This window comes from Bufo gargarizans, chromosome 4 (genome assembly GCF_014858855.1).
Source record: "Bufo gargarizans isolate SCDJY-AF-19 chromosome 4, ASM1485885v1, whole genome shotgun sequence".
Lineage (NCBI taxonomy): Eukaryota > Metazoa > Chordata > Amphibia > Anura > Bufonidae > Bufo > Bufo gargarizans.
In genome coordinates, this window is record NC_058083.1 from 433273947 (window position 1) to 433297353 (window position 23407).

General features: G+C 42.8%; 1 protein-coding gene across 1 annotated transcript in view; it reads left to right on the top strand.

Annotated features, from left to right (window-relative positions):
* LOC122934982 (ectonucleoside triphosphate diphosphohydrolase 6-like) overlaps positions 1 to 3720 on the top strand; it is a 48818-nt gene extending 45098 nt beyond the window's left edge. The window contains exon 14 of the mRNA XM_044290677.1: positions 1266 to 3720. Within this exon, the coding sequence (XP_044146612.1) occupies positions 1266 to 1352 (87 nt within the window). The 3' untranslated portion in view covers positions 1353 to 3720. The remainder of the gene's footprint in view (positions 1 to 1265) is intronic.
* The last annotated feature ends 19687 nt before the right edge of the window (positions 3721 to 23407 follow it).

Genomic DNA, 23407 nt, shown 5'->3' on the forward strand with positions numbered 1-23407 from the left:
GGATCCACATTGGCAGGCAGCTTGGGCCTCCCCTGCCAGACAGTATATACATATCCTCTGTATAGAGTGCTCTGCTAATGGCTGATAACAGAGAGGACAAAAGAGCTCCAGACACAACAGCAGTGACTAGTGACCAGGGCCTGCTCTGTATCTGCAAAACTGCAAGAGCTGAAGGACCTGTGATAACTTCACCTTAATGTGATAAGCGCAGGAGAGGACGAAGCTCGTAAGTGGTGAGGAAGGACCTGTGACGACTTCACCTTCATGTAATCAGTGCAGGAGGGGGCGAAGCTCAGCAGTGGAGGGGAGAAGTGGTGAGGAAGGACCTGAGACGACGTCGCCTTCATGTGATCAGTGCAGGAAGGGGCGAAGCTCAGCAGTGGAGGGGAGAAGTGGTGAGGAAGGAGCATGTGTGAAGAAAGTGGAGATGTGATTCAGTGTGAGAGCCATGGAAATGCTGGGAGTTCTCTCCTTTTATACCTCCTCCCTGTAAGATCTTCTGACGGCATATAACAACCTGGACATGTTGGGAGTTATAATTCTCTTATCCCTCCTCTCTGCAATGTCCAATAGCAAACTATTGCAGGCACCAAGTTTGGCGGGTAAATCAATGATTTATCTAGTGTCATTTGGCTGCCACTGTTATATAGATTTCACTTTTCATTCTGTGTGTTGTATTGTCACCCACTGTCCCCTGTGTGATGCCCTCCTTTCTGATTATAGTTATGAAAGTGATTTCCCCCCCCTTACTGGCCAGTACACAGACATACATACTGTAATAATAGTTGCTAGTGCCTAAGCCAGGGATCAGCAACCTCTGGCACTTCAGCTTTTCACAAACTACAACTCCCAGAATGCTTCACTCACTTCTGTGGGAGTTAGAAGAAATGCTGAGGATGTTTGCATGCTGGGAGTTGTAGTTTCACAGCAGCTGGAGTGCCGAAGGTTGCTGATCCCTGGCCTAGGCCATAATGGATGTTTGTCATCTATTACGGCCTGGGACTCATTCCCCGGCAGTGACATAATCGTTTTGGCTGGGCTCAGTAGAAGAGTGGTCGGGCAGAGGATTATCATCTACTCATCCTAGCAGGTGCAATGATATCACTGCAGCAATTGATAAGTATAATTTGGAATTATGTTTAATCTTTATTTATTTTTCCGCCACTTACTATATCCCCTTCTTGCCGCTCTAGCTCTGTGCAGGGATTACACATACCAAGGCATTTATTATATCTTAGTCTTTTTGTATTGTTTTGTCTCCACAGCTTGTTAAGAAAATCAATGATGTAGAAACGAGCTGGGCCCTCGGTGCCACGTTTTATTACATGGATGTGATGAAGAACAATGTCTAGAACAACGTAAATTAATATGACGAACTGTAAGGGAAGAGGCAAAATACTTGAACAAATTCTGATGCTTTCAGAAACCTTGCCATAATATGTGCCATAAGACCCAGTGTCAGGGTTGATTATTTTAATTATTTATCTGGACTAATGCTGATTGAAAACATAAGACCTCTAGATTGTACTGAGATTATATAACATGATAGGCCTTTAACTTGATTCTTACTGATTTGCTCATCTCCTTCCACTCCTCCCACTGTCAAGGAACTGAACTGAAATTTTACTTTTGTTACAGAAAACTGACTTTTTTTTTCCGTCCAGTACAGTAAAGCTGTGTTCACATAAGTGTTGTTATCCGTTCCCTCACCATTCTAGTGATTTTTTTTTTTTTTATTTATGGCAAGAATTTTGCAGACCGCTGTTTTTGCCATCAGAAATACAGGCACTGATGGAAACTATATCTGGATCCGTCATACCAGATCTGTTACTTTTCATAACAGAAACAGTAAACTTGGTCTTGAAATTTTAAGCATCTCCAATAACTCATGTCCAACCCTTGTGAGAGATTTGAAAATATAGAGATGTCCTTTATTAACAACATGAATAAGCTGGATAAATCCTTTCTATTGTAAACCATTGGTTTACCAAAGATTTTGGAGGCCCAATGCACCTTTTTTAGGTAGTTTTGAACATGCATTGACTTTTTTATAATGTGAACACGCATGGGATATGGTACTATATCTGAATCTTATTTGGCAACTAGAAAACTCTCAAAAAGGTCCCTTCAGCTCTCCTGACATGTCTAGTTTATTCTTGTGTTCTTCATGAAACAACAATTCTGGAGCATCTTTTGTTATCATTCTGAGTTCTCATTCTTCTGTTATTCCTCCTGAATATTTATAAATTGTATGTTACAATTCCTATTGGCAAAGGCAGAATTTTCCCAGTGGGCCACTGCTGCTGGCCAGGTACATACTACAGGGGTCCAGGCAGCATGCCGAAGGTAGGGCTGGCTTGGTGCTGTGGCTGTATATCACCTCCTAAGCCCCCTGCTCCGTATCTTAATTAGGGGAGGAGGAGGACAGAATGTGGCCACCACAGAGGGACATTCTTCTGGGGAGGGATTTTGTGCTCCATTCTGGTATTTGGTTCTTTGGGATGGTATTCTGTGCTGCACCATGGTAATGCTGACCCTGCCAACTTGGGTTGCCTACATCCTTTCAGTTTGGAACCACCTACAACATTGGGGCCACTTTAAGTTCACAGTCTGCCCCTGGGCAAAGTGGTGTGACATGAGATGATGGCTGATTGGACAGTGTCAGAGTTTGTAGGGACAAATCCTCAGCTGGTACCAACAGTTGTCATTTTAGTCCTATATTTCTAGGAGGAGTAACAGGAATAGCAAAATGCAACAATATGTTCAAGAGTTATGTGCTTGAATATTTATTTATTGAGTGAGATGTCATTAAGAGATGACAGGTCCACTTTTTATAGAAATATGGCCGCCTGTATATCGATTAACCAGCAACTGCCTTTACTGTATGTTCAGTTTTCTCGAGTTTCAAAGTCAATGATTTGGATTATTTTCTTGTACACTGGATAACACTGTGGTGCCTCATTTCTTTAGTACAGACCTTTTGATCCACAGTTCTCCATGCTCACGCTAGGGTCTAAAAAAAAAAAAAAAAGTTTTTGCCATTTTCTACGCCCGTCTTACATTTAGGAGTGGCAGAGGATCCGCCGAAGTTATGTAGAGGCCGACGCGTCTACATAACTGCGCTAGATCCACCACCAGTGCAGGGCCATCTAAAACGCTGGTCTTTATAAATAACCCCTATACCAAAAGTGTGCCAGTCTATATATGGTTCTAGGTCAATAGACACCATATGCATCTATCAACAGATTGCCCCTCTGTGGTGATAACCGGCAGCAGGATGGGGCAGAGCTTGGAAAAAATGTACTGTATCACAAAAAAGAGCACCTCAGCCTTAGTAGTAGTATAAATGCATGACATCCAAAATGTCTGACAGTGGCATTACAATGTACTTATGATTTTAATTCAAGTAGTTCCTGACAACTTTGTGCCATTTAATAGCTTTTGGTAAATTGAGGTAAAGCCAAACAGCGGTGATTGTCACTGACCAGGTCCTACCTCACAGAGCCTCTGCTACATCTCTGGATTAAACGACGACCGCTCATGGGCAGATTTATCATGAAAAACTTCAAGGCGCTGTCCTTTTTTATTTTTGTGTGTGAGTACAATGGTTTTCAGCACACTCATGATTGTTAAAGTTTGTTTTAACTTATTAACCTATTATGAACATTTTGTAGATATGTAAATGTTCTATTTAATAAAGATGTAGTTTTGTAACTTTAAGACTAGTGTTTTACTTCTAATATCCTAGAAACCAGATTATTGGTGGGGGATATAAAATCAGTCTAAGGCAACTTTATTTTTTTTTATTTATTTTTTTTATTCAACTTTATTGTCATCACACATGTAAAGTACAGGGTAATGTAATACAGTTTGCATCTAATCAGAAGTCCAAAGGGCAGCAGTGCAATAAAAAAAAAGTTTATATACAGATAAGGATAGTGTAGAAAGTGGGAATAGTTATATACAGATTATGTACAAATCAGTTAAGTATACAGGTGTTTATATTGCTATATAGAGCAAATATACAGATGTGCTGATGTATACATATATACAGATATGTTCTATTGCTATACAGATGGCGAATATACAGATGTACTATGAACAAGTTATACAGATGTGCTGATGTATACAGATGTGCTAATGTATATACAGATAGACTGTTCTATTGCTATACAGATGTCCTATGAACAAGTTACAGATGTAGTGTATATTCTGTACCGAGTGTGCCTTGTTGTATTTAGGTTAAGATTTAACTTTTATTTCTATCATTAAAATAAATGAGACAGTGGAGTAAAGTGAACTCCTGCACTATTTAGGGAAGGAGGATAGGGTCTACATAGATAGGCCTGGTAGCGTTCCTGTGTTGTAGGGGGCGTTTTGTATGTAATGAGGAGGAGCCTAGTCAGGTCAATAACTCTCCCTACGTGCTTGACCTAGTCTAGTCAGTGTAAATGCCTTAGTGGCTGTAGTCGGGGCACTCGTCCTTAGAAGGACGACCCCCAGCCTCAGGAACCTCAGGCCTATACTGTAAGTCCCTATACTCTTACCTCCCTAGTAGAGATGTCCTGCGTCATCCTCCGACGCGTTTTGCCAGGTAGGAACTTGGCTCTTCAGGGAGAAAGGCTGTCCAGGCGCCAGAAGCAGTGGCTGTGCACCTGTTTGGATCATGCGGCAGTGGCCTATGAACAAGTTAAACAGATGCGCTATGTATATACATATTTACAGATGTATAGTAAACAGATCTGCAAAATGCTATGAATAAAGCTCCATAAGTGGAAGAGTAGCGCTATGGACAGACTGTAATAGTGAACAATGTAGTGTAAGTACGTACTATAGCAGAGACTATGCTATGGCAGTGTCCCAACTATAGCAGTAACCAATATGAACATATCGTGAATGTTGAGAATGAATGACATGATCATGGTCATAGGAAGGGATGGAGGGAGAAGTGCAGAGGGTTAAGTGAGTATGGATGACATGCACACGACAGTGAGAAAAAGCGTCCGTTAAACGGATAAACTGTCCATTTTTAACGGACGTATTTTTCACTGATGCCTTTCTGAGAAACGGATGTTAGAAACAGACCCATTCGATTTTATGGGGGCAGTCGTTCAGTGGAAACGGACAGGCTAGAACACGTTCTATTTTTTTACGTCCGTTATTCATTGACCCCCGCAGCAAAAGCATGGGGCAATGACTGGTTGCTATGGCAGCATTGTGAAGGCTCCCAGGACTGTTATAGCAAGCCATACCCTGTAAAAATCCTATAGATTGCAATAGTGTTCTATTGCAGCCTGTGGTACAAATGATCAGAAGATTAAAAGTACAGTACAAATATAAAAAATCCAAATCGCCCACTTCGCCAAATGGGTCTTCCTGTTCAGATGCATATACAGTAAATGTACATGTAGCTGAACAAAAAGACTTTAATCTTGGATTGACATGAATGCTGTATTATGTTTAATTTTGTTTTAGCTGGTGCTATGTTATTTATAATTGATATTCAGGTTTACTGTCTGAGATATTTGATAATGAGAATTATATTACATTAGCTCATCACAGAACTTAGCATCAAGATATTTGCATTTTTCAAGCCTCTACTTAACCCCTTCAGGACCCTGCAATTTTTCACCTTAAAGGGAACCGGTCATCAACTTTATGCTGACCTCACTGAGGGCAGCATAAAATAGTGACAGAAATGCTGATTTCAGCGGTGTTGCATTTATGAGCTAAAAGTGGTTGCCGAGAACCAGCATCATAATCATTGCAGCCCAGGCCTTGAAAAGAGTCAAATCTACCTGAGAAGAGTCCTGGTTATTCATGATCTCCTGCTCTCTCACCCATCTGCTGATTGGCAGTTCTCTCCTAGAGAGAAAGGGAGAAAACTAGGTAGAAGACTGTCAGACATCAGCAGGTGGGCAGGAGAGCACGAATTCATGAATAACCATGACTCTTCTCAGGTGGCCGTGACTCTTTTCCAGGCCCAGTCTGCAATGATTGTGATGTTGGTTCTCGGCAACCACTTAATTTTAAAGGATAACTGTCACATTTAGACCCTAATTTCAATTTTCATATATGTAGTTACTAATAACACGATATTCCAGAATCGGTTACTATTAGACTGACTTACCCCATATTTAATAAGATTCAGCCCTTAGCAACCAGTCTGCATAAAACTGCAATTTCACTATTCAGTTAAGATGGCCGCCACTGCCCTCACCCTGAGGCTAATCCCGCCTGCCCTCACTAGCCAGTAACAATAGCCCCCCAAAAGTGTCAGTAACCAGAGCCCTCCCCCTAAAGGGTTACTCTCCTGCAGCACAAAGGGGTCCTCTTACCACATATTGCTTTCATTTATACACTGAGCAGATGGTAGATCTCCCTTCCCTGTTGTGCGCAGCTTCAACTCTGCATTCTCCAGCTCTGCTGAGTGAGGGACAGGGAGAAGTGCACACAGCCCAGGCACTGTTATCAGCTGCTGGGGAGGACCTGGCTTTGATCATTTACTTACAGTCCCTGGCTGTCAGTATCGTGAGTCTTTCTATCAACAGATAGACTGACCATGCCTAGCAACCCTATTTTAAGCACAGGTAAAAGTAGGCAGTACAGGGAACAAAAATGTGGAATTTAAGCTGCCCAAACTTTATGATGCCGTTAGTTTGGGCAGCTTAAATTGATGACAGGTTCTCTTTAAGGGCCAGGCCATTTTTTGCAAATCTGACATGTCACTTTATGTGGTGATAACTTTAAAACGCTTTTACTTATCCAAGCCATTCTGAGATTGTTTTCTCGTCACATTTTGTACTTCATGACAGTGGTAAATTTGAGTCAAAATATTTCATTTTTATTTAGGAAAATAAATTAAATTTACCAAGAATTTGGAAAACGTTGCAATTTTCAAAATTTCAATTTCTCTGCTTTTAAAACAGATAGTGATACCTCTTAAAATAGTTATTACTTTACATTTCCCATATGTTTACTTCATGGTTGGATCATTTTGTAAATTACATTTTCTTTTTTTGGGACATTAGAAGGTTTAGAAGCAAATCTTTACATTTTTCAGAAAATTTCCAAAACCCACTTTTTAAAGGGAACCTGTCACTGGGATTTGATGTATAGAGCTGAGGACATGAGGTGCTAGATGGCCGCTAGCACATCTGCAATACCCAGTCCCCATAGCACTGTGCACTTTTATTCTTAAAAGATTTGATCCATATGCAAATTAACCTAATATGTGTCCTGTACGTGAGATGAGTCCAGCGTGAAGGAGCCTAGCACCGCCCCGCATCCTCCGAATCTCCTCCTTGCTCCTGTCACGGATGGTGTAGCAGAAAACAAGAAGTTACAAATAAGGATCCGACTGGCTTGATCCAAAACTAAGGAACAAAAGGGTGAGCCCTATTAAAACCCTGAAGCTCCCCCTGTCTTCTCAGCCCATGCAAAGATCTCAATGACAGATAGTTGCATGTCCATGTACCTAGACTGAGTCACACCTGCAAACCCTAGAATAGTGAGGGGACACGACCACCGGCTCCCTGCACTTAATACGGAGGGAGTCAGGGTCACCTAGAATTAAGCCAACAGGAAAACAACAAAAACAGAAATAGACTTATCTGAAGAACCAGCTGTATCCACTTCAGAGAACACAATCCAGGAAGTAATATAAACCGCAAAGTGAGGCAGTATGGGAAGAGATATATAGGGAGGCAATCACTGCTAATAGATGACAGCTGGGAGAGGGAGGAGAGATGTCAAAGCGAAAGCAAAACCAAAGATGATCATGCAGGAGGTACTGAAGAACGTCTATCAGAACTTCTCAGAGATCTGGCGGTGACAGCTCCCCAGCGTCAGAAAGCCAGAGCTCTGTAATCTCGTGATGCGAGAGCTAGCACATGCGCAGTTCCTTCCCTGAGGCTGATGCCAGCACAGGGAAGGAACACTATGAGGACACTGCACATCGCGAGATTACGGCGCTCTGGCTTTCTGACGTCTGGGAGCAAGGAGGAGATTCGGAGGATGCGGAGCGGTGCTGGACTCATCTCACGTACAGGACACATCAGGTTAATTTGCATATTGATTAAATCTTTTTTTTACCGAATAAAAGCACACAGAGCTATGGGGACTGCGTATTGAAGATGTGCTAGCGGCCATTTAGCAACCCATGTCCTCAGCTTTATACATCAAATCCCGGTGACAGATTCCCTTTAAGGACCAGTTCAGGTCTGAAGTCACTTTGTGGGGCTTACATAATAGAAACCACCATAAATGACCCCATTTTAGAAACTACACCCTCAAGGTATTCAAAGCTGATTTTACAAATGAACAAAACTCAATATTTATTACCCTGATTCTATAGTTTACAGAAACACCCTATTTGTGATCATAAACTGCTGTACGGGCACATGGCAGGGCGCAGAAGGAAAGGAACCCCATATGGTTTTTGGAGGGCAGATTTCACTCGGATAATTCTAAGTTGCCATGTCACTATTTAAAGACCCCCCCCCTGATGCACCCCTAGAGTAGAAACTCCCAAAAAGTGACCCCATTTTGGAAACTACGGGATAAGGTGGCAGTTGTGTTGGTACTATTTTAGGGTAAATATGATTTTTGGCTGCTCTATGTTACACTTTTTGTGAGGTAAGGTAACAAAAATACCTGTTTTGGCATCGTTGTTATTTTTAGTTTTTACCATGTTCATCTGACGGGTTAGATCATGTGCTATTTTTATAGAGCAGGTTGTTACGGATGCGACAATATGGTTTGTTTCAGTTTTATATAATAAAGCATTTTTGAAAAAAAAAAAATGTTTTAGTGTCTCCATATTCTGAGAGCCATAGTTTTTTTTTTTTTTTTTTTTTTTGCCCGATAGGCTAATTTTTTGCGGGATGAGGTGACTGGTACTTTTTGGGGAGGCATACACATTTTTGATCGCTTGGTGTTGCACTTTTGGTGATGTACAGTGACAAAAAAAATGATTGTTTTAGCACAGTTTTAATTTTTCTACAGCGTTCAGGTGAGGGGGTGGGTGTTTTATTTTGGGAACTTTACTGTATTTTTCGCCCCATAAGACACATTTTTATTTCACCCAAAAGTGGGGGAAAAATTCCCCTGCATCTTATGGGGCGAATACTAATGAAGCGCTTCCATTATGGAAGCGCTTCATTAGTACCGGAGGACCAGGAAGCAGTGAAGGAAGTCTGTACTTACTGCTTCCTGGTCCTAGTCTGTCGGCTGTGAAGGCTGCGCACAGTGTGAGGGCGCTCTGTGACCTCACGCTGTGCGAGCCAGTTCACAGCACAGCAGACGGAGGAGGAAGACCAAGCCCGGGCGGTGAGGAGAGGCGGCATCTGGAGCAGGAAAGGTAAGTGTTTTTTTTTATTTTTAAAACATAAGGCTCCAGCAATATGGACATGCTGGAGGCTGATATGGGGACAATATGGAGATGCTTGGGGCTGATATGGGGGCAATATGGAGATGCTTGGGGCTGATAGGAGTCAATGGGGGCTAATATGAGAGGCAGTGGGGGCTGATATGAGGCAATGGGGGCTGATGAGAGGCATTAGGCTCTTATCTGAGGTCTGATTGGGGGTCTGATCTGAGGTCTTGTTGGGGTCTGATGAGTGGTTTGACCTGAGTTCTAATGAAAAATATTTTTTTCTTATTGTCCTCTAAAACCTAGGTGCGTCTTATAGGGTGTAAAATGCGGTCATGTTTTTTTTTTTTATAACTTGAAACTTTTATTTATTTATTATGAAAAACACTTTTTTTACTCTCTATTTTTGTCCCACTATAGGACTTCAACTTCTGGGGTCTGGTCCCCACTGCAATGTATTACAATACATCCTGTATTGTAATATATTGCATGTCAGCTTGTATGCTGACAGCTTGCCTGTGAGACCCAGCCTAAGGGCTGGATCTCAAAGGCTTCTGTAGAAGGCAAGCCCCGATGCCTATGGAAGGCATTGGGCTTGCCTTCTCTGCCATCGGATCCCTGCCACTGCAGCGGCGGGACCCAATGGGGAAGCAGAGGGCACCTGCACCCTCCGCATGCTGCAGTCAGCTTTGACCACGGCATACAAGGGGTTAATATACCGGCATCAGTGTTTTCAACGATGCCGGCTTATGCAGCAGAGGCCCAGCTGTCAGTGTACGGCGCTGGTCCTTAACCCCTTAGGGACACAGCCTTATTACACCTTAGGACCAGGCCATTTTTTGAAAATCTGACCACTGTCACTTTAAGTGCTGATAACTTTAAAACGCTTTGACTTATCCAGGCCGTTCTGAGATTGTTTTTTCGTCACATATTGTACTTCATGACACTGGTAAAATGAAGTCCAAAAAATTATTTTTTTTGCACAAAATAATACCTAATTTAGCCAAAAATTTCAAAAATTTGCAAATTTCAAAGTTTCAGTTTCTCTACTTCTGTAATGCATAGTAATACCTCCCAATATTGTGATGACTTTACATTCCCCATATGTCTACTTCATGTTTGTAGCATTTTGGGAATGATATTTTATTTTTTGGGGATGTTACAAGGCTTAGAAGTAACAGAAATCTTCAAAATCCCACTTTTTATGGACCAGTTCAGGTTTGAAGTCATATTGTGAGGCTTAGATAATAGAAACCTCCCAAAAATGACCCCATCTAAGAAACTACACCCCTCAAGGTATTCAAAACTGATTTTACATACGTCGTTAACCCTTTAGGTGTTGCACAAGAGTTATTGGCAAATGGGGATGAAATTTGAGAATTTCATTTTTTTGTCTAATTTTCCATTTTAACCCATTTTTTCCACTAACAAAGCAAGGGTTAACAGCCAAACAAGACTGTATCTTTATTGCCCTGACTCTGCCGTTTACAGAAACACCCAATATGTGGCCGTAAACTACTGTACGGCCACACAGCGGGACGTAGAGTGAAAGGTGCGCCGTTTGGTTTTTGGAAGCCAGATTTTGCTGGAGTGTTTTTTTGACACAATGTCCCATTTGAAGCCCCCCTGATGCACCCCTAGAGTAGAAACTCTAAAAAATAGTGACCCCATTTTAGAAACAACGGGATAGGGTGGCAGTTTTGTTGGTAGTAGTTTAGGGTACATATGATTTTTGGTTGCTCTATATTACACTTTTTGTGCGGCAAGGTAACAAGAAATACCTTTTTGGCACAGTTTTTTTTTTTTTTTGTTATTTACAACATTCATCTGACAGGTTAGATCAGGTGGTAATTTTATAGAGCAGGTTGTCACGGACGCGGCGATACATAATATGTATACAATTTTTTTTATTTATGTAAGTTTTACACAATGATTTCATTTTTAAAACAAAAAAAGTTTTAGTTTCTCCATAGTCTAAGAGCCATAGTTGTTTCAGTTTTTGGGCGATTATCTTAAGTAGGGTCTCATTTTTTGCGGGATGAGATGACTGTTTGGCACTATTTTGGGGTGCATATGATTTTTTGATCGCTTGCTATTACACTTTTTGTGACGTAAGATGACAAAAAATTGCTTTTTTACACCATTTTTATTTGTTTACGGTGGTCACCTCAGGGGTTAGGTCATGTGATATTTTTATAGAGCCGGTCCATACGGACGCGGCAATACCTAATATGTATACTTTTTTTTTATTTATGTAAGTTTTACACAATGATTTCATTTTTGAAACAAAAAAAAAAATGATGTTTTAGTGTTTCCATAGTCTAAGAGCCATAGTTTTTTCAGTTTTTGGGCGATTATCTTAAGTAGGGTCTCATTTTTTGCGGGATGAGATGACGGTTTGATTGTTACAATTTTGGCGTACATGCAACTTTTTTAATCACTTTTATTACCTTTTTTGGGGAAGTAAGGTGGGCAAAATTTCAATTTCATCAGTTTTTAATTTTTTATTTTTATGGCGTTCACCATTCGGGTAAAGTAACATGACCGTTTTATATATCAGGTCGTTACGGACGCGGCGATACCAAACATGTATAGGGAATTTTATTTTTTTCATTTTTAATTAGTGATGTGTTTTTTTGATTTTTACATTTTTTTCACTTTTTTTTACTTTTTTTTTTACCCAGACCCACTTGGTTCTTGAAGATCCAGTGGGTCTGATGTCTGTATAATACAGTACTGTACTCTATATAGGGTACTGCACTGTATTTTACTTACACTGAACAGATCTATGCCTTCAGCATAGATCTGTTCAGCACCATGGACAGCAGGACGCCTGTTGCCATGGGAACCTTCCCCGTCTGCCACAACTTCGCAGACGGGGAAGGGTGAGGACGGGGCTTCGGGGGGCTGCCTGGGGGCTCTCTCCCTCTCCATCGGGGGGCTGCAAAGGCACAGCAGCCCCCCGATCGGAGAGGGAGGGAGCTCCCTGCGCTGTTAACCTTTTTCCATACAGCGGTCCATACGGACTGCTGTATGGAAAGGGTTAAACGGCTGACATCGCATCAACGATGTCAGCCGTTTATACCAGGGTGCCAGCAATGTGCTGGCACCCTGGTATACCCACTAGACGCCAACGATTATTCAAGGGGATTCCACCTTTCACAGTTTCATTGGAAAATTAAAGGTGGACTCTTGTTGCTATGGGCAACTAAGCCAGTTCTACTTTTACACCAGTTTGATAAATCTCCCCTTAGTGTTTGTTCTTAATCCCAAAAGGTGGGAATCTTTATTCTTTTTCATAAAAAATAATACGTTTCAAAATAAGAAAAGTTATGACCACTGGAAAATAGACGGGGAAACGATGTTACTGCTCCTTAAAGGGGTTCTCTGGGAATTAACAAAACGAAAAACACTTTAATATTAATTTATTATAAATATATTACCAAATACCTTTCATTAGTTATATGGCTAGTTTTGTCTAGGGAGCAATCATCAGGAGAAATAAAATGGCCACCGTCCTATTAGTACACACAAAACCTGCCCTAATCCCACAGGAAGACAAGTTTCCTCAGAACATGGAGCTAAAGAGCTGCCTCATCCTCCTCTCTGCTCTGCCTTTCTATGGGAATGGAGTTCATGAGGAGACATGAAGTAGAGAGAGGAGGTGGGGATGTGTTGCTGTGCTATGTCACAGACTGCATACAAGTGCTGCTGCTCATTAGCTTTATCTCCACCTGCCTCTCTGTACTTGGTCTCCTCATGAACTCCATTCCTACAGAGATTCAGCTGAAAACTGTATTCAGGATCATAATCCCTGACAAGCACAGCAGAGAGGAGGATAAGGCAGCTCTTTAGCTCAGTGATCTGAAGTAACTTGTCCTGCTGTGTTATCACAGCAGGTTTTGTGTGTACTGATAGGACGGCAACCATTTAATTTCTCCTGATGATTGCTCCACAGACAAAACGAGTCATTATTACTAATGAAAGGTATTTGGGAATATATTTATAATAAGAAAAATAAGTATTTTTAGTAACTTAATTTTTTTTTAAATGCACTTAACCTCTTAAGGATACAGGGCATATAGGTACGTCCTGATGTCCTGGTACTTAAGGACACAGGGCGTACAGGTATATTTCCGATCACAGCCACGAGGCGGGCGGTGATCATTGAGCAGGCACCCTGGGACAATGCGCGGTGGGGTCCTGTGTCGGCGATCGCAGTAAACCGCAGCTCAATTCAGACCAGCGGTGTGCAGCGTTCACGGGAGTTGTGGCGGGAGGTCGGCGGTGCCATCGGGTCCCTGTGCGGCTGTAATGGGGACCCGATGGCATGGAAGGCAGCGCAATGCCTTCCTTAGGCATTGGCGCTGCCTTCCGGTGAAGAGCCTGTGAGATCCAGCCCCCTGGATCTCACAGGCAGTAAGCTGTATGAGTAATACACACTGTATTACTCATACAGACAATGCATTCCAATACAGAAGTCCCAAAGTGAGACAAAAAATAAAGTTTCCCCCTTTCCCCAAATAAAGTTTCAAGTTTAAAAAAAATTGTAATTTTCCCCCAAATAAAGTTAAAAAAAATTGGTAAAAAATTTTTGTTCCAAAAATGAAATCATTGTGTAAAACTTACATAAAAAGAAAATGTATACATATTAGGTATCGCCGCGTCTGTAATAACCTGCTCTATAAAAATATCACATGACCTAACCCCTCAGGTGAATACTGTAAAAAATAAAAATAAAAACTGTGTAAAAAAAAAGCTATTTTTTGTCACCTTACATTACAAAAAGTGTAATAGCTAGTGATCAGAAAGTCATACGCACCCCAAAATAGTGCCAATAAAACCATCATCTCATCCCGAACAAAATTTGCTCCTACACAAGACAGTCGCCCCAAAAATTAATAAAACTATGGCTTTCAGAATGTGGAGACACTAAAGAATAATAAAAATAAATGCTATGTTATGTAAAACTGAAACAAACAAACAATATTTTGGTATTGTCGCGTCCGTGACAACCTGCTCTATAAAAATACCACATGATCTAACCTGTCTAACAAAAAATTAAAACGGTGCCAAAACAGCTGTTTCTTGTTACCTTGCCTGACAAAAAGTGTAATATAGAGCAACCAAAAATCATATGTGCCCTAAAATAGTACCAACAAAACTGCCACCCTATCCCGTAGTTTCTAAAATGGGGTCACTTTTTTGGAGTTTCTACTCTAGGGGTGCATCAAGGGGGCTTCAAATGGGACATGGTGTCAAAAAAAACTGTCCAGCAAAATCTGCCTTCCAAAACCTGTATGGCATTCCTTTCCTTATGCGCCCTGCCGTGTGCCCCCACATATGGGGTGTTTCTGTAAACTACAGAATCATAGCCATAAATATTGAGTTTTGTTTGGCTGTTAACCCTTGCTTTGTAACTGGGAAAAAAAAATATTAAAATGTAAAATCTGCCCAAAAAGTGAAATTTTAAAATGTTATCTTTATTTTCCATTAATTATTGTGGAACACCTAAAGGGTTAACAAACTTTGTAAAATCTGTTTTGAATACCTTTAGGGTGTAGTTTTAGCTGATTTCTATTATGTTCTATTAAGTTTCATTCCATTCCAACAACTCCTTTTTGGTGCACTATGTTTTTTTTTAGCAATGAGTATATTTTTATTTCATGTATATTTAAGTACTATTTAAATTGTCCTATACATTGCATGGTAATATTTTGGCAGGATAACATATTTCTAATTATAAATATACAGAATAAAAGTTTTTGCTTATTCCCTCGTTGGCCTCATGCACAAGGCCGTTCCGTGCATGTAGGGCCGGAATTTTCGGTCCCCAAAGCACGGGCAACATCCGTGTGGATTCCGCAGAGGGATCCAGATGGTGCAATACGGGTACGGCCGGACAACGGCCGCGTGCATGAGGCCTTACTCTGTTACTCTATGTAGTGTTGTATTGTAAGGTACTGGTAGCTTTCCTGGACATGAAGGTTGGTTTGCACAGGCCCAGACTAAGGACCCCTTTACACTGTCCTATCATTGGGGCTGAAGATTTATAAGGACTATCATTCTTGTTAAATGCCGTCGCCTATTCATAACTTCGGCAGATTCACCGCCAGTTATAGGGTTAAAAGAGACCGGTGTCTAAAATGCCGATCTTAATAAATGACCCCCATAGACTTAAAAAACAAAAGGAGGGAAGGAGAGTCGTCATTGCCACCTAGGAGTTCGGAATGTATAAATTCTGCATAATTGTGTAGTCTGATGCTATAATATACATAATGGGATCATTTATCAAACTGGTGTAAAGTAGAACTGGCTCAGTTGGCCATAGAAACCAATCAGATTCCTCCTTTCATTTTCCGAAGGAGCAGTCTAAAATGAAAGGTGGGAATCTGATTGATTGCTATGGACAACTAAGCCAGTTCTACTTTACACCAGTTTGATAAATAACCCCAAAATCCTTATGACTTTATTAAAGGTTTACTAAAAGTGGCATTCCCCTTTAAACATTACTGCTCTATATACAGTTCTTCATTCAGACTAGATCTCGGATGACATCAGCAGTAGAAAGAAGCCCCGCCCCCTTAGAATACTGAAGCTGTGTGACATCACAATGCTATGTAGAGGCTTCTATGTGTTGGGGTGCACTGGATTCTTTTGAGGGTTAGTTGTTGGAGACAATGGATTTCAGAAGAATTGCTCTTCTATTGCTTTTATTTTTTACATTTTATGTACACGGAAAGCCCACAAAAACACCTGCAGGTAATGGATATTATCACTGGGGGTTTATCTTACTGAATGGGGGCTGAATATTGTATTTATCCTTACATGATTACGGGTCCTAGAGGCAAACCTGGCTGGTATCTTTGTGGCTTGGAGCTCAGGTTATAGGACAGTGGGCTGTGTGCTGCATTGTAGCTGAGCCCCATTTACTTGGATGGCGCTGAACTGCAATACCGTACACAACCCCTGGACAAGAGGGAGGATATTTCCGAAAGAAAGCTGCAAGCTTTCTAATCTTATTCAATGGCCTTAAATGATGACATTTTCTCTGTAGCCACCACTAGTGGGCACTTGCTAAATACTGATTTATTGTTATCTTCTGTCTCCTCGTGTCCCCGTTTTGGGGTTCAGCTGCCGCTATTATTGCTTTCATGTCTTTATTTTCCTTCATTCTTTCATGGACAGTGACTTTCCCAGGATCAGGGAGGACAACCCCCGGTCCGGACAGCGCCGGTGCAAATAACAGTGAGTAGTCAATTCCTTCCTCTCCTAATTATGCTCTCATCATCCTCTACCAAGCCCTGACTGTAGTGGAGGAGAATAGTCACTAAGCTGCTCCTTTGGTGGATTAGTCCTATAAAGTGATGCTGGAACATATAATGATGTGCCCCTTATCCAGACTTTATCAGCCCACAGTCCAGCAATTACCCCCTCCATGCCCATCCAAGCTGCCAGTGCCTACCTGATGATGTCCTCATGAAGGGCACTGCTGGCATCAGGAGGATCTAGAGATGTTGGACAATGTCTTGTAGAATATGTTCTCTATGATAAGAATTGATAACGAGCATCTTGTGTCTTTATTACCAGTCATGTACCGCGTTGTCCTGCCTCTAGGCATATTTATATTGGTTGCCGGTGCGATTGTCATCTTTTGCTGGTGAGTTTCCAATTTTTTTCTACTCTACACATCACAATATTCTCTATACACTGTACAGTCTGACCTACAGGGGGCTCAGTAACTACTGTGGCAAGGTTATAATACAGGGGCCGGATGGGGCAGGGATATAATCAGGTAACCACTGTACCCCCTTTCCCGGTGCTGTATTATGATGTGATATAGACTATGGCACTATATCCTTCCTACCTGTTACATACTTCACCTTTATATCTCATCCCCTGTAGTGGGGGAGGGGGGTCATGGGTATATTCTGATGGGGAACTGAAGATTGTCATCTGTATCGACTCATGTCAGGACATTTCTTTGTCTCACAGTTACAAATACAAGGCCTGGCGCCGGCGTGAACAAAAACAGGCAACTGATCTAGCGATGGTTCGAGTGGAGAAGCCAGGTAATCATTTCTATATAATAACATATATAAGGTACAGGCAGAGCTTAGGGTTACCTCTCATATCTGCTCATCACACACATTGGGGTCCTTCTATTAGAATTAAGAGATGAGACAGCTGATGTCTGCTGATTAGCTGTATCGCTATATTACTCCATTGCTCACAATATTAAAAGGATAGATTATGTTATATCTACTACCTGCTGATGGTTTCCTTCTCATTTATTAGTTGTTCAAAAACCTGTAGTGAAAATTAAGAAAAACATCAGACCACAAATGGATAATATCAAGAAAGAAATGCCAATTATTAAAAAACTTAAAGCCGCCAAAAAAGAGGAGGAGAAAATTATGAAGAGAACATCTAAAACAGAGGAGGAAAAGATCGTGGAGGTAACATTCAAAAGAGAGGAGGAGAAAATCATGAAGGTAACATCTAAAACAGAGGAGGAGATCACAAAGAGAACATCAAAACCAGAGAAGGAGAAGATCACTATGAAAACATCCCGCCTGAACCGGTTCCGTAAATGGATTAAAAAAAGGACCCAAAAGAAGAACACCTGCTGCAGCTGCCGGTCCATGGACTAAATGGAGTTAACTTAGTACCATCATGCCCATTAGTCCGTAAGCCCTGGAACAACATCTACAGTGGCCATATGTCTGTCTGTCAGTTTGTCTGTCTTTCTGTTTGTCTGTCTTCCCCTCTATCTGTCCCCCTGTCTGTCTATCTATCATAGAATACATAGGTAGATTGGAGACACCTGGAGGGGGTGTACATCTCATCTACATTTTTTAAATGTAGGTGAGATGAAAAATCCAGGAAAGTTGGGTTTCCTCAGTAAATTTTCTTTACTGAGGATTTTAGTACCTTTGTTTTCCGGGCCTGGTTTTTTTTGGAATGGCAGGTAGGTTGGCAGTGGGACCTGCCATTCCCTCCCCCTCCAGTACATCCCACCCTTCCCCCCAATTACCGCAGGCAATGTTGCTGGACTCCTTACTGGTGCATGAAACTATTGAAAAGCCTAGTCAAGGTCTGAGTCTAGGAAGGCACAATAGCCCCAATGGAACGTCTGTGCTCTGAATACTGTTATCTGTGAACTGATCTCTATGTGATGTCACAGTTTTGTTGCTGGACCAAATAAAGCCAAGTTATATTTTTAACCTCTGAAGCCTCTGAATGTTGTCATTGCTAACCCCCATCCCATATATACCGATCCCAACAATATCTACACTATTGGTTGGAATGATCCATCCGGAATCAGTGACTGGCTCTGTTACTTAGTTCATACAAGCGGTACAGCAGGATCTACTGACATGAATAAGAGATCTGCTAGTAGCATTGTTCCAGCTGGTTCTAGACTCTAGAAAAGAAGCTGTACAGAGGACCACTGCCCCAGGCCTTAAAGGGGATTTCCAGTTTTAACCCCCTTTATAATTAGGCTCTGGAATATGGCATATATGAAACAAGAAACGCACTTATCTGCTCCCTTCTGCCCACTTCCACTACTAAGGCTCCATTCACATGTGCATATCCCGGTCCCTCTCGATATGGACATGTGACTACTGCAGCCAATCACCGGCTGTCACATGTTTGTATAGAGATGTTCCAAGAAGCAAAGACCGGCGGTGAATCCAGGAAGCATTAGAACTGGGATATTACTCACTCCATATGTAAGTATTACTTTGTGTATTTTATTGTCAAGCATTCTAGGGGTACTTTCACACTTGCGTTAGTCTTTTCTGGCATAGAGTTCCGTCAAAAGGGCTCTATGCCAGAAAATAACTAATCAGGCATATCCTAATGCATTCTAAATGGACAGAAATCCGTTCAGTTTGCATCAGCATGCCTTCCGTTCAGTCACTGTCAGGCGTTTTGGGCGGACATAATACCGCAGCATGCTGATCAGTCTCTGGGCATTAATTCCCATTGACTTGCATTAGTGCCGGATCCGGCATTGCGAAACAACTGAAGGATGGATGCGCAGACTGGGAAAACTGTGAGAAAGACTGCAAGACGGATCCGTCTATCCGCATGACAAGCGGAGAGACGGATCCCTTCTTGCAATGCATTTGTAGATGGATCCGCACCCGGATCCGTCTACAAATGCTGTCAGTTGTCACACTGATCGGCGGATCTGGCAGGCAGCTCCAACGACGGAACTGCCTGCCGGATCAAACTAACGCTAGTGTGAAAGTACCCTAAGTGTTTTTTAAATAACTAAACATCTCCAGGGACACAATATTACATGTATGTTCCAGAGTAGGCATTTCTGGGTGGGATGTATTGTGGAAGATGCTGGGGGAATGGGACTTGATTTATTAAAGGGGTTGTCCGGGTTCAGAGCTGAACCCAGACAAGCCTCTATTTTCACCCAGACAGCCCCCCTAACTTGAGAATCGGAGCAGTTCATGCTCCGATGCTCTTCTTTGCGCTGCGCTAAATCACGCAGGGCAAAGGCTCTTTTGTTTACAGTAACACACTGCCGGGAGAAGGCTTCCATCTGTCAGTGTGTTCGGTCACGTCACCGGCTCTGATGTGCGGGCTTAAGCGCTGCCCTAGCCGTTTTACTGGCTAGAGCAGCGCTAAAGCCCACCCATCAGTGCCGGTAACGTCCCCGGGCTCCCTGAGTAGCCGGAAGAAGAGGCTTTAGCGCTCCTGCAAGAGACCAGGTACGTCACAGAGTCTAAGAAAACAACACTTCCAGCTAAGAATTTTTCTGTAAGAAAACGGGGCTAGAGAAACATGTGGAAAAGGTAGGACATGGATGTATGTTATATGTATGTCTGTCTTGTACTAATGGAACAAAGTCCTCAATCTCAGACAACCCCTTTAATGGAGAGTAAAATATTGGGCGGTATGGTGACTCCGTGGCTGGTATGTGTTATTTACAGGATGTTTTTGATCCTGTTGCAGGCTGTGAATATATTATATATCTGCAGGGTGTATAAGCCTATCACAGCTGATTCCGCGTCACAGTTGCATGTAGAGCAGTGGTCTCCAAACAGAGCCACGTGTGACTTGCAAATCATGGCTGAACGATTAGTTGTAGAAGACTTGAATTATGACCATAAGCAGCGGCTACAATATTTGCCGACATATCCTAACCCCCAATAACATATTCGGTCCCAGTTCCTTAAAGTGGCTGTTCCCCTTTGGAGGCCTTTCTATCAGACACCTCCTCTCCACCCCACATAACCTGGACCTGCAGAGGGAAGTGTACTTACCTGCTCCCCACTCGGTTTCAGCTCCTTAGATTCCGTCACATCACTGATGTTCAGTAATGTGAAGAGTGTTTCTGAACTTTTTTTTCATTATTAAAAAACCTGAGTTCTTGTCTTTTCACCCAGAATATTTGATTTTGTACAAAATGGGAACTTATTGATATCTTGGTTAAATCTGCTTTATTTGGACCCCCTAGATTGAAAGGCGAATTCTAGAGCATGTCAGTGAAAAACCCACAGACTTCAATGGGAGGGTTCCCCTTTGACCTTCTTGGGACAGGAAACAGAGGTTAAAAGGTCCCTCCCACCTCCACCCACCAGTGTTTTTATAGATTACTACACCAGGATGGATGCAACCGATTTAATAAAATCATCTGAAAATCTTATATGCAATATTTACATAGAAATCACTGCAGAAAATGCACCAAAATGATACGCAACTGACAATACTAGCCAATTCCTCAAGCCGATGTTAAAAGCTGAGAACTTTGCCAATATCTTCCAGTCAGGAACATAACGGAGCCCCTCATGCACCACGTCACGGAGTCTCAGCACGCATGGGATCCTACCACTAAACCGCCTGTGGTGTGTGAACAGGGTCTGAACAATGCTAGAAATTACCTCACAGCCAGGCTCGCACATGCCTCCATAGTGATATCACCAATGCACTGTGAGGTAGAATAAAGCTGTGAGCCGCACCCACAACAGACCATGTGACACAGAAGCTACCAGGTGCAAAAGAATTTCCGTTAATATTGTCCACATTGTCCAAGGAGGAATTTGGCTCCCATACAGCATTGCGCAAAACTGTAGATCGTGAATAGACTCCAGTCACACTGGGTCCTTCCTGAGGTCTTCACTATAGGACCCCTTTAGCTTTAACTGAACTTCCTGCCTCCTACCTTGCTAATTTTATGTGTCAGGACACCAGTAGGAGGCAAGTGTCAGCCGGTCCGGTACGGAGACATCAAGTGTCAGCAAGTGACAGCAGGCCCTGCACGCAGAAGCAAGTCACTGCAGGCCTTGCCCAGAGGCAGTAGGTCTTGCACGGAGGCAGCAAGAGGCCGCGAGCCGCGCACTGAGGCAAGCGTTGACGGGCCGCGCACTGAGGCATGCGGCGACGGGCCGCGCAGAGAAGCCATGAGGCTGCACGCCGGGCACAGAAGCCATGAGGCGGCACGCTGGGCAATGGAAGCCGCACACCGGACATAGAAGCGGCACGCCGGGCACAGAAGCCATGAGGCGGCATGCCGGGCACAGAAGCCATGAGGCGGCACTACGGGCACAGAAGCCATGAGGCATCAAGTCAGACATACTAAGCCAGGTTGCTCGCCTAAAAGATTAAAGTCTGCAACCTTGTCATTTAAGTGCAGACAGAAACTTTTAACTCCACCTTTAGATCTCATTTGGCGATGCTGCTATCATCTGAGCATGCACAGAGACCATTTAGATCCATACACAGATTCTTAATTAAAGTAATTAGAACTGTCGAGACAATCCAGCTGGTTAAACCCATGCATGGTTTACTTACCTGACAATTAGTTTGCATGAATTACTTACCAATCTTGGAGTATGTGCTACCAAAACAAGCACTAATATTGTCATGCAGCCTCTGCTATTACTCGCATAATGTCACGGCTGTTTAAGGGTAACAAGAGCATACACAGTAAAAAGAGCTACTGACCGGACCCAAACTAGGGAAGAGAAAGGGTGACCCCTGTCAGACCCTCAACACTCTCCCTATGCTGCTAAAGCACATGCCCGGATCCATGTGGTGGAACGAGGCATGCCCGCGTGCCTAAGACTGATGAGCCCTGTAACCCCTACATTAGTGGAAGGGGCACGGCCACCGATGCCCTGCTCAGAATATGGAGGGAACCGTGGCCACCTCAGATCCAGTCAGAAAATCACCAGGTACACAACAATGTCTGCACACTTAGCTGATGGAGCTGCAGCCGCAGAGAAGACGGATCCAAGGGCCGCTGGCAATATCCGGAGTGCTTGCAGCAACAGAACACATGTCCAGAGAACTAATAGCTTAACAAGTGAAGATACTCAAGGCAGAGCTACAACTGAAAAGAGAAATATAATCCACGCCCTGCAATAGGAGGAGGGGTGATTTAAAGGCAGGGAAATCAAACGCAGGAGGAACAGCTGGGAGTAAAGACCTCATCACAGGGGCAGAGACACAGAGCTGTGAGAACGTCTCAAAGCTCTGGTAGTGACACATACGCAGCGTTGGTAAGAAGACAAGGCGCTATCCCAGCTGCTTACTGTTTCAGGCGGACTGAGGCACGATCCTGCTGAACTCCATTAAGGAACAGCAGATCTAAGCTCCATAACCCCATAGTTGTCCATAGTGAGGTCACCACCAGGTGCATTACTCACTTCATGGGGGTTGGGGGTTAGGAGCAAGCCAGGGGACCTACAGCTTAGAAGGTACTGGCACGGCCACTTATAGGGAAAGAACGAGGAGGATGAACCCACCGATCGACCCAGGCCATCATAGAACCTATTGGCTCCGACTCCAGGTGGGTTCCAGGCTGGTAAGGGACCTCTTCCCAGAGAGGTGTTAGCAAGGCTATTCGAGACCTGGAAGGAGAGGCCGGTCATCCCCGATCCTAGACCCAGCCTTAGGCCCTAAAAGTTCTTGTAGAATCTCTTCAATGCTAGAGCAGGAAACCTCTCTGCGTCTATCCCCTGTAGGGACAGGAAGAACACCGGTGGGTGGAGGTGGGAGGGACTT